Below are 12684 nucleotides of genomic sequence, written 5' to 3' on the forward strand. Positions count from 1 at the left end.
AAGTTTCTCCTAGGCTGTGAGTGCACAGATAGTTTTCTAATTACAAAATTAATTTCAAGTTAATAACTGCAAGACATGTCTAAATGTTACTTAGCAACATTGTTATCACACTAATAGTTTAGTAATGTTATTCAACAAAATGTAAGTTTTGTCTGCAAACTGTGGAAAAACAAGCACTGTGTTATCTGATTTCTGTGTCATCTAACACAGACTCACAGGCCTCAAACCATTGTTAAGAGGGTGACAACACAACAGCCATAGCTCTTGTGCATACCTGGCTTTGTCCTATAAATATATTATTTCTAAAACACAAGCAAGAATTTATGAAAGCTGTACTCATCAGTGGCAAGGTGGCTCATCTCCACTAACCCGAGAAGCTTATCCCTGAGGCTCTAAGAAGCAGAAAGCAGTATTTATCAGATACACGTTTTGCCCTTGAGTTTGATTTTTGCATTTAATTTTTACAGCCCTCCTGTGAAAGTAGTTTCAGGGACATGGATGTACCTCACTATCCTTTGTATCTATGAGGAAAAATGTCTAAGAATATTTACAAAATCCAGTGCAAACAGTTGAGGACATGTCTTTCTGTTCATACAACAAATATAGAGTTTATATTCCTGACAACAGTGGTGCAGAATATGAGAGAAATATTTATCAGGAAGAGAACAAAATTGATTGTGTGGACATACTGGTCAGTAAAATTTCAAATGGTAAGTAAATATCAAACATGAATCAATAACGATTTCCTTCAATTAGTAATTCTGTTCCTATTTACACTGTTAGGATGGGTTTAAGTGCTGTCAACCCTTAACTGTGTGTGTGGGTTTGGTGCCTGATCCCGTCAGTGTCACCGAGCTGGACCTCCTGGCCACTTGCAGTCCGGTCCTGCTGGATCAGCTGTGCCTGAAACACCCAGTGTTTGTTCCACCTGGAGAAGGGGAGCACTGCTGGGCTCTTGGGAGCGTAGCCCCCGCACCTTTACCCATTTTCAGTGTCACAGAGAGTCCTTTTCTATTAAAAAAACAGAAAATGTAAAGTACACACTAATCAGATTGCAAATAATCCTTCTAAGTGGTTAGTGAGACAGATGAAGAAACCTCATGGTTTACTAATCAGAAGACAGAACCAAATTAATAAATAATTACATGGTGGCAGGGTGGGGGTGAACCAATGAAAGGGACCTGGGGGATTACAGGATGATCTTGATAGCTGCAGCCTCTGGAGAAGGCCCTCTTCGAACAAGAGTTTGAAGGAGCTGGAGGATCTCTTCAAACAAGACCCTGCAGAGACTCCACGTGTTCCTCCCAGGAATGACTCCATGTTAAGGTGGGCACCAGCACTTGTCTCAAGGGTGCTGTGTAGAAAAGGCATGTGATGTGACTTCCACTCGGCCTCTGCAGTCCTCTTGGCTTTTCACATTTCAAAGTATTTTTTGTTTCTTCAGGCTGAGCTGAGGGTCTCTTGAAAATAGGATTAGGCTCCAAGAAAAAACCGGAGAAAAACGTTTCTGTTGCTGCAGATGTTAGGAGGGCGGTCGTGCAGCAGGGCAGGAATGACCGTAGGCAGGGGTGCTATGACATTCACCAGAGCCCTTTGCTGGGGCCGGAGGAGCCGCTGCCGCCGGTGCGAGAGCTTTCGCTGGCTACGGGCGCTCGGGTGGAGCCGGGGACCCGGCCGGAGGGAGCGGCTCTGCCGTCGCCGGGTGCGGTGCACTCCGCCAGCCGGAGCTCTGCAGAGCCGCCATGCCCGGCGCCCGGCGGATCGGACTCTCCGCGGAGGGTCGCGGTTGCGGCCGCCGGGCCGGGGCTCCGCCTTCCCCTAAAAAGGAGAGGGAGAGCTCCCGCCTGCGCGGACCCGCCAAGGCACGGACGGGGTTCGAACCCGTGATCTTCGGTTTACGAGACCGACGCCTTACCACTTGGCCACCGCGCCTGCGTTAAGGGCCTCTCCTGACGCCCTTCTATCGCTGGCGCCACTCCCGCGCGCCCGCCCACGCCCCGCCCTCGCGCGCGCCTACGCCGCCACCTGCCGGGGGCGCGCGGCCCTGAGGCGCTGAGGGCGCGGCGGGAGCTGAGGGGGCGGAAAGGGAGGGAGGGGTCGGGACCGAGCGATTGGGACCGCGCCCGCGCCCGCTCTCGGTCTCGGTCTTGTTCTGGCTCTTGCTCTCGGTCTCACTCTCCCTTCCCCTTCGTCTCCCTCTGTCTCCCGCTCTTGGAGCTGCCAGGAACCTCCCCTCCCGATGTCGAGGCGTTCTGAAGGCAGCGTCCTCTGTCCGAGTCGGCCCCGGGGCTGTGAGGGTGCGGTGCCCGGAGATAGCACTCGAGGGGCTGCTTCACACCGGCCACAACGGCTTAGAGAGGAGGAAATAAGTGGGATTAAAACTTTCCTCCTCCGAGAAGAGAAGCAGGAATGCAAAAACGTTGGGATAATTAAATGGTAAATACTAAATTAAACACACTTGCTGCCTGGTAGCTGTTCCCTCAAAAACCTCAGTGTTGTGAAATGCAGAAAAGATGCTTTCTAGCTATTTTCTAGACTGGGTCTCCTAGATTGTTACGAGTGTGACCTGAAAACAAAGCTTTTATTTTTCATTTAATGTTCGTTGTGGATGTCTGTTTAAATTCTCCACAAAACTGTTGCTTGATATCCAAGTTTTATATTCCTTTTGGTGTGGTTTTGGTTTCCTTGTGGAAGAAGCATGTGAACATATTACAGTGGTACCATTGTAAAGATTGAGATAAGAGTTACTGATTTGGTAGTGCTGTAATGCAGGTGCATTAAAAGGTTGATATAGAACCAAAATAGCTTGGCTTGGAAGAGACCTTCAAAGGTCCTCTAGTTGAACTGCCCTGCAGTGAGCAGGGAAATACTTAAGTATCCTTTTGGGATGTTCTTTGAGGTCTCCTCATGGAAAGTCATGCTTGATGCCTTGACTGTATGAAAAAAAATTAGTTCTTGATAAGTTATCATTTGTTAGTTTATCTATAGTAACTCTATGGCTGTATTTAAATAGAGTGATTTGAATTAGCTTGACCTGCAATGAAAAGTGCTTAATTTAAATTACCTTACTGGATAGTCAGCCCATGTTAAGTGTGTTTGCTGCTACCTTGGAAAATCTGCCCCAAAAACCTGATTTTCCAGTCCCTTTGGGCATAACTGATGGCCTGCTCAATCTGAATGCTTGCTGGAATTTATCTGCTACTCTTGTTCATCACATGCCCTCATCTGGACTATGGAAAGCTGAGAAGTGAGAATAGCACTGTTGTATTCTGCTTTTGTCTTGTCAGTGTAATCACTGCAGCATTTTAAAGTGTGATGGTGTGTATGAGTGGAAGCTGCCTCCCTCAACTCTCACACCTGTCATGTTTATGAACGGGGTGGCCTCAGAGAGCCACTTCCCTGGCTGAAGGAGTTACTCTTAGTATTACCAAGCTGGCATCAGGAAGGAGTTCAGTTTTAATCAGTCATGTCTGATTGATGATATGCCATTTCTGGCCTACTTGCTTATTACAAAATATGCTCTTTTATGTGCCATACTTGCCAGTTGTAACTTGTCTTCACAGTCCCTGTGCAGGTTGTATCTATGTTTACTAATGTTTTTGGATCCTTGTGAGCTGAGAGGCAATTTTGTGGTGTGAGGGCTGTTTGAACTGTTGGTGGAATTCATGTGGGTTTTATGTCTTCAAATACACTAAATTTTAATAAATTTAATACTTTTAATAAATGTATTTGCTTGGCATTAGGAGTAGTATTTAATAGTAAATTAACTAATATTGATCAAGTTCTTCCTTAACTGTGTGGGGAGATGGAAACTTCAATTTGAATTCATAAAGATCTTCTGACTAGATTGAGGAAATACTTGATTTTGTTTAAAAAAATTGTCTACTCTCTGAGCCTAAATTCCTTCTGTGTCTGGAGAAACTGTTTCTGTCTAAAGAAAGTGCTGTTTAATGGTGAGCTGATTTATCACAATTGTTTTTATAATTAAAAAAGTTAACTTGATTTTAAAAAGTGTAATCACCCTTTCAGTGTCTGGATACTTGTGTTTGGAAGTGTCTTTTATGCTGGCCCTTACCGTTGTTTGAGCTCAGTGTGAAAGCCCTTCCTCCACGCTGAATCGTCCGTGCATTAAGGGCTGTTCTCTTGTGATACGATCTTCTTTTAAACCCAACATGGCTTTTCAAAAGGGAAGTCTTAGAGCACTCTATTGCTGAAAAGATACTGTCAGAGATTTTGTTGGATGGAGAAATTATCAGCAGGTTTTTTTTCTTTCTTTCCTTAGCATCACACATATGAGATGGAGATGTTGCTTTAGGAAGGTTTTGGTGTCTATTTTCATGTTCAAAACCAGGCCTTTCAACACATTCCCTGACTCTTCTGAGATACGGGGGAACAATCCTATTTATGTAGATTTGGTGCAAATAAGTTTTATAAAGACTTGCTATAGGATGCTAAGGAGGTAGAATGCTCCTCAGTTGCAGTTACTTGTTTGACTTTGTCTTAGCTGTAAGAAAGAATGTTTCTGTTCACTATTTTAACTTCTAATCCAGTACTTGTCTTGGAGGGGTTCAAGAATGATACAGTAGATGGCAGAGTAGCCCTGCAGGCCTTTTTCTGCAGAGAAGACTGGAGACTCAACTTCAGGTAATTTTTCTACAGGAAGGGAAGTATTCATCTCAGTTACTTGCTACATTTATGGATAAACATTTGAAGCAAAAAACCCCAAGCCCTGACTGTTGGCTCTCAGAAGCTCTAATTTGTTACTTTGATTTTGCATTGGGAATATCTTGGTAAGGTTGCAGACTATACCTTGGGGTGTGGGGAAACCTGTGTGACTTCTCTGCCATCAAAGAAAAATCTGCTTCTTGAGACAGTAGAAATGCTCTAAGAAATACATCCCTGTAGCAACATCTGTACAATAAACAAGCCAATAAGCAGGAGCAAATGGCATTAAACGTGGTACACAGTAAAGGCAAATCTGCTGATGGCCATCTGTAGAACATGTTTGAATAAACTGAGGTTTTCTTGGAAATCAGGGTTTCGCCTGTGGAAAAAGTTCACTCAGCAAAATCTCAAGTTTTATCAAGCCTTGTTTTGTGTTTACATCAAATAGTAACATGAAGGCGGCTTGTAAGGGAGGGTTATGTGTTTGTATTCTTTGTCATTGTAAAACAGTCAACCCCCCAGACTGCCAGTTGGCACCAAACCAAATGCTTTATCTCTCTTACACTCCAGTTGTAATTTAAATGTAATGTACAAATATATGGTCAAAAAGTGCTGCACTTGTTTTGTAATGTTTGTGTTTGGTGTGTGATATCTGAATGTAAGTTTGTGGCATATATAGCCTACAAACTTTTACAATGGTTAAAGTTCATAGAGAAAAGGTATTTTATGAAATTTGAACTGATTATTAGTAATTTTTAATTTATTCAGTTTACTCAATTACTATTTACTACTTGACGGGGTTTTTAATATTTGGCCAAGTTCTGATTGCATCAGTGTAGAATAGACACGAAAGGGTGGGTGATTAGTACAGGACTGCCTTCACAAGGGAAAGTGTAACACTAAATATTTAAATGCAACAGCTTCATCCTTAAAATAAACTTGTGCAAACAGCTCATAGCTCATTCTCCTGAAAAAATTCAATCAGGTGTTCTAGAAGCTGAGCAGAATGCAAATTGAAAATACAAAATCTCACAACCAAACATATCTTGAAAACCTTGGAAGAATTTGGGAAAGTCATATATTAAAATACATTACAAGAGGTTTGTAGTCAGAGGACAAAGGGGAATGGATTCAAATGGAAAGAGAGTAGATTTATGTTGGGTATTAGGAGGCAGTTCTTTACTGTGGTGCTAAGATACTGGAGTGAGTCACCCTGAGCAGCTGTTGTTGCCCCAGTCCCTGGCAGTGTCTAAGGACAGGTTGGACTGGGCTTGGAGCAACCTGGGATAGTAGAAGGTGTCCTTGCCCATTGCAGGGAACAAGATGAGCTTTAAGATCCCTTCCAATGCAAGGCCATTCTATGGTGAAATGACTATATAAAAAATTTGCAAAAAAAAAAAGGAAGTCCAAACCTAAACTCTGAGGGTTCAGGAAGTCTCTGTTCTTACAGAATTTGTCTCTGATTTTAAAGACAAACCATAATTCTTTTGGAGTTTGTCTAAGTGCAGGTTCATTCTTACTCCTTTTTGTGGGAAAAGTACTTAGAACATAGGCCAAATGTTTCAGACTCACAGAAGTCAGAATGATATTTTCACTTTAAAGTAGTAACCATGGACAAAAGAACAGTTTTCCTTTTTTATTTGAGACACTTAGCAAAAATGCTGAAATATCAAACATTTCCTCAGTAGCTACAATATTGCCACTATGTACAAAATATTTGATAAATGTAGTACACATATAAAAATACAGTATGCATTACATATATACAGTACAATGTGCAAAACATATGGCATTCAAACATATGGAATTGATTTCAGGGGTGCAAACAGCAAATACAAAGGCATCATGGTTTCTTCTAGAAAGGCAATACATAAACTGACGCCCTGATTGCCATAATTTGCATTTAGTAAAGTAGTGCTTACATGAAGAGGGCCCCAGAGACAGGTGTTTATCTTCTTCTTTTCACAAAATGAGATGCTAAGACATAATTATGACTATGAAAATAAGAAGAGAAACACCTACGAGGGTTAGCGTTATTTCTACTGCAAGCCGTACTGTGAAGAAAATCCTATCTGGAAAAAAAGCCTGTGCTATTACTTACTACAAATTTCTCAAACAACAAAAACAAATCTGTACTGTTAAACATCAAAAACAGCTTTGAAAATATCTACATCCTTAATTTTAAAAAAGTATGGATAACACTTCTGGGGACTTAATTTCCTATATTTTAAAATACAAAGTGCCTCCTTTGGCAATATAAATGGCAATGCTTTGGTTCCTATTTAAATTTTTATATTATTATAATTTATTTTAGGCTGTCTTTTGAATATCTGAGCTGTATATTTTTATAAAAATAGTGTGATTATATAGTTATTAACCATTCCCTGCCTTTTTTTGAGAATTTTCTCTCATAGCTAGAATGGCTTTTTTTGGCTAGACTTCTACAAATACATTTATGCACTTTTAACTTAAAAACACTTTATATTCAGTATTGGACACTACAGAATGACGTAGGTGTCTCTTTTTTGCACTTTCTTCCTAGCAAACAGGTATAAAAGGAATATTTGAGATTATTTCCCATTTTAATGGATGCTCTTTATTGGCCATGTATATACTATATGTAACTCAATTCCACAGATCTCACATGAAATACCTTCTGGAGTATGGTCTAGAAGTCACTGAAAGGTAATTTCATAAACCACAATGTGAAGAGTTCCAACAGAACATTTACTAGAGATAAGTGGAAGATTTTTTTTCCAGTTTTAATAGTGTTTGCTTTAAGTTTATAATACACTTAAGATGCCATCCAAATAATAATTGTTTACATTGGTGAGCTTTCCTGTGTTTTGATTACATAATGCTGTTCCAGTTCAATGTATCCTGTAATTGCAGTTTCTCTGCCTTGAAAATAAGTTCAGCAGCTTGTGCTTGGGTTCTGATTACAGTGCCTGTACTTTTGAGGCATCTGAATGTTTGAGATTCTATAACAGAAAAGTTTAATACTGACACTTCTGTTCGAATCATCATCTTCTCTGAACATGACTCCTGCTGTGAATTTAGGAATACCTGGGAAATAAATGTCAGTATTAGGTAGTGATTATTTCTAAAAGCTGTGACCTCAGCTTTTTAATGTTCTGATTCTGCAGGTCTGCAAGCCCACATTGCTGGATTACACTTCAAATTTCTGTAGAGAACAACTGCCATAAATTGATTTTATTATCAGAGAGTATGACAATGCTTTTTTAATTATTTCTAATGTTAAACAAAATTTTACCTGTAAACTTCCTTGCTGTAACTGATGCTGAATGGCACTAAAAGTGCGTAACAAATTCCATTTCTCTACTGAACACAGGATGTAACTCCTCTTGAGTAACACAAGCTTTAGAAAACTTGTCTGAGCTCTCTGTCTAGATGTGTAAACAACCAACTTTTGATTTTCACACTGATTAAAAGATATTCTTAATTACTTTGAAGGACCCACTAACACCACATTTGATAGGATGCATTCTGTTAGTATACTGCAGCCATTAAATGGCAAATTTAGTGCCAGTGCATTCCTTTGCAACTGTTCTCTTAATGAGAAAGATTTAGTTCTGTGCAGTCAAACTGCACAGCATGATTAAATTTCTAAGATGTACTTGTATTGTGCTACAAAAATTTCCATGTAAAACATGCACACACAAAAGTCTAAGCAAAACCTATTTCTGCCATAAACAGGCATATACAACTATGGCAAACATTTCAGAACAAAGTCTAAAGCAAACCATTTTATATAAAGTTTAATACACAATTCTGAAATGTACAGAAAAGTAATCACACATTCCCTACACTAGAATATTTGTACTTCAGAAACTAAAATGATCCCTTATTATTTTATTTTTTTTTCAAATAGACGTTCAGAGCAGAAAGCTATACCGTACTGATAACAAGACATCTCAGCTGTTTGGGTTTATTTCTGCACAAAGATTCCTATGGATTAATTAACATTCTACACTGCCAATAAGGGTAATTTTGTAGCAAGATGACTTTGCCAGTTTCAAGCTCTATTTACATGCACATCAAAAATGACAGTACAGTTGCTCTAGGTTAATTTGTCCTCTAAAAATTAATTTACTTGCCTCTCATTTAATCAGGAGGCAGGGTCAAAAAGGGATAACTCTAACCACACATATATTGTATGATGTCTGGTGTATCACACATAAACTGACAGTACTGCAGAACACTAAATTTCATTCAGAGTTGTTCCTATCAGACCAAGAGTCCTCAATTCTTATTCTCATAACAGCCGAGGGCACTTCGTATCTCAAAGTATTAGCTCCCAAGATAGGATGATGAACAGGAATGCAAAAAGTTGAATGTTAAGTGTTCACTGTTATTGAAAAGTCCTATACCGTCAAAGCTTAAGGCAGACAGTCCACATGTAATATTGTACTCAAGTATTGTAGGCACAGCAAGAAGGAATAAGGAATTATGTCTTTCAACTGTGTGTAGTGAAAATCGCCTAAGATTGTTTTCTTGTACTTAGTTTCATATTACAGTAATTCTTGGCCAGTAAAACCAGTGAAGATACATAATGATTTAAAGTGCTGTAATTGATATGATGCAAACATGGTATCAGTTCAAACCCTGAATCAATGATGTAATCCATTATTTTATCTGATGCCAATGGAATTCTGTCATAGCAGTACACCAGACTGCATTATATCTGGAGATGCAAATTTTCAATTAATTCCATAACATTTTCTAACAAAAATATTTGTTTCATGTTAACATGATTGTGTTATGTTTTTATTTTTGAAAAATGTGATGAAGATTGCTAAGTGAAAACAGCTACTTACTGTTTTCAGTATTCCTTTGATATATATCATCATTCTAAGAAATAGGCAAAAGCTTTTGGGCATTTTTTCATTCAATCCTACAAAACTTTATTTTTGAAACTTGTTGGTGAGGAAAGAACCATGCAATGAGATAAGTTTTCAGACTAGAAAACATACAATATTTCGCTATTTTAGGAAACAGTAAGTTTATCTAAATGTAGGAATTCCCTAATAGGAAATTCCATTTTTGTGTTTGATTATCAGCCTCCATCATCTATGGCAATATTTAACAGCTATTACCTGAGAGACAACCATAGAATTTCAAAGTATAGTAGTTCTACTTAAATTTTTTGTTTGTTTTTCTAACTGCTTACATAATAGACTTTGAAAACAACAACTAAGGGCTTTAAAACCAAAAAAAAAATATTCATGTGCTGTGCTGTGAGGTAAGAGCTTAATTTTTGCTATTCTGTTTCTATGCAATATGCCTTCTTATCACAAACAGTACATTCTGATTCTGGTGTTTAGGATTCACACTGAGCAGTTTCTCTGCTGGCTTCCCTGATGTTATGTAGTGGCAGACAAAGCTGTTCAACAAAGTATTCATTAAGAAATGATGGTTGTCCTGTCAGCACTGTCTCCTGCAACTTGATCTCATCCTACAAACATCTTTTATTGAGGGCATTGGGACTATTCTTGCATAGATGTTTGCAGGATTGTAGTGTACAACACTATTAATTAAACTTTTCTACTTCCTCAAACTTTTCTAATATGCTGAGATACTGGATTCAATGATCTAACAAATATCCTCAAACACAAAGAAAAATAGGATATTTACTTCCATTATAGTAATCTCTTGTTTGAAGACCACTGTGTTCCCCTCTGTTCACAAAAATAAGCTATATAAAGTTAAAAGAGTATACAAATAACTGTCTGATATACACATTAAAACCTAGCTATTAAATCCAGAGCATTGCTATAGAAAATTCAGTGTTCTCAATATTACCTGGCATAGCTACAGTGGATTTCTTGCAGTTATACTTAAATATCCCTTTGGATGCAGTTAAATTCCTCCCTCATGATTAAAGAATGGGGGAAGTGTTTTAAAATCCACAAAAGCAAAATATAAAAACAACTTGAACAAATTAAGAGACTAGATATATGAAATTTCACTGAACCAGCCAGTGCTTCTACTTGCCTTTGCCCTCAATTAGTTCTGAACCTGGCTCAGGCTTTCCACAGGAACAATGAAGTGCAGTGATACCTCCCCTCCCCCAGACATTTGCTCACTGGGTCAATACAGAGAATTGACATCTCACTCTAAGTGTCGTCATGTTGTGTTGCTCTTTTAAGCATTACAAAGTCAGAGATGTAACTTCTTTCTTAAATATTTGTGATACATTTACCTTGGGGTACTTTTAATCACAAAGTACAATCATCCTTTCTTGACTTGCGAAATACAGCTTTCAGAGGGCCCTGATCTGCATTACTGATAGGTGCATAAAGTGATTCACTGTTGTAAACTTGAAAATCAATAAAGAATTAGCTTCAAGCATTTGTTCTTCCAAACATTACTGTCTTAATTTATGTTAACTGCAATCAGAATGGTATAATAATGGACCTCTGCTGTAGAGAGACTTGCAGGTCGTGTTCTCATTGGCTATAGCTTAATCCCAGTGCAACTGTAGATCTTGTGGATCTAGAAAGTCAGTGGAAAACACGCTCGGGGCAGCAGAACTGAGAGGGGTGAGTCCAGATGAGGAGCTGGGCATTGTAATGTCCAGCCATTCCATATTGTCCAAATTTGTATCGGGAAGGTCAAGAGACAGACAAGAATTATTAGTAGTAAACTGTGGGTCAGATGTTTCCATGGGTGAATGAGAGTGATCTAAAATGCTGGAGTGATTAAGCAGATCATTCTGGAGGTCTTCAATTAAAGAAAATGACTCTCTGTCCTCATTACTGCTTGTCAGTTGAGGAATTTCATTACCTGATGGTAAAGTTCCATCCAAGAGGGCTTCAAGTTGGTTCTCCAAACTTATAGACAAGCTGGTTGTTGGTTCTAAGGACACAGGAGGAGGGGCCATTTGGATCTGTGGAGGTGGACGGGATATCACTGTGTTCACTGGCATTGTAGTGATGTTGGCTGTTACTGGTCTCATTTTAGATATGGGAGATGGTTCTTCTTTTATTGGAAGGGAAATCTCTGTAATAAAAAAAACCCACTGTTGAATTCAAAAAGATAATGACGTAACATCCTCATGCTTAGAACTTCTTTGCCCACTTTGGGATGCATCCACAGTGAATTAAGTGCAGTAGCAGTCACTTTGCTGCTCCACTCATACTCACACTTACATACACCAGACTCTGGCAAGACCTCCATGAACAACAGGGTATTCTTAAAAAGTCCCAGTGTTTTGCTTTCAGTGATAGCTCAGCCAATTAGTATGAGTATTGATGAAAAAAGAAACATATTTCTAGATGTTACATTAACCTCCTTCATGTTTGTAGCTCTTCTCATTAACTAGAATAATTATAGAATCAACACATTTCCTTGTCTAGAGAAGAGTACCCAAACCAATTTTCAGTTTCATCCCTGTTTAATACTGACCACATTGTTTAATTAAGAGTCTACGAGATGAACTGGTGTGATTACTATGTGTTTATTCCCAATACTAGAATCTAAAATGATGCTTCTGCCAAGAAGTTTCATGTAACATAGCGGCAGTAACAATAAAGGGAACTAAAGTATAAGTTCCAATTCTTAGATGTGAATGAAGCCCAAAAATAAGACAGAAAAATATGCAAATAAATCCTCTAGCACGAGTGATGTTCCTAGCAGCAAAAATATACCTGACAATGTATTATGTGCTGGTCTTCCAAGAAAAAACCCACATCCTTCTCACACTCCTGAAGTACATTGGTAAGCTAAACATTTTTCAGTGCAGAGCTTGCTTACATTAAGTGCAAGAGGCCTGAATGCTTTACTTCATTTTTTTCATAAAGATGATCATTAATTTAGCTTGAGTTGTTGACTACACAAGTTACTTATCTCAGTCTACTCATATTTTCAGCAGGTGACCTTGCAATTTGCTTTGAAAAAGAAAAAAATACTCTGATATTTAGAATATGGCTAAAGTCTTCCAGTAGCCTAGAACCCCTGCCCTGGCATTCATTCCTGTCAAGATCCTTATATGACAGT

General features: G+C 38.9%; 1 protein-coding gene and 1 non-coding gene across 5 annotated transcripts in view; both read right to left on the reverse strand.

Annotated features, from left to right (window-relative positions):
- Window positions 1–1860: 1860 nt before the first annotated feature.
- TRNAT-CGU (transfer RNA threonine (anticodon CGU)) lies at window positions 1861–1932 on the reverse strand. Its single transcript has one exon. It is a non-coding gene; the product is annotated as a tRNA-Thr (tRNA).
- A 4354-nt stretch (window positions 1933–6286) lies between these two features.
- MRTFB (myocardin related transcription factor B) overlaps window positions 6287–12684 on the reverse strand; it is a 67907-nt gene continuing 61509 nt past the window's right edge. For all 4 annotated transcript variants that reach the window (XM_058850066.1, XM_058850069.1, XM_058850065.1 and 1 more), the window contains one exon: window positions 6287–11688. In XM_058850066.1, coding sequence (XP_058706049.1) covers window positions 11150–11688 — 539 coding nt within the window. In that variant the 3' untranslated portion in view covers window positions 6287–11149. The remainder of the gene's footprint in view (window positions 11689–12684) is intronic.

This window comes from Poecile atricapillus, chromosome 14 (genome assembly GCF_030490865.1).
Source record: "Poecile atricapillus isolate bPoeAtr1 chromosome 14, bPoeAtr1.hap1, whole genome shotgun sequence".
Lineage (NCBI taxonomy): Eukaryota > Metazoa > Chordata > Aves > Passeriformes > Paridae > Poecile > Poecile atricapillus.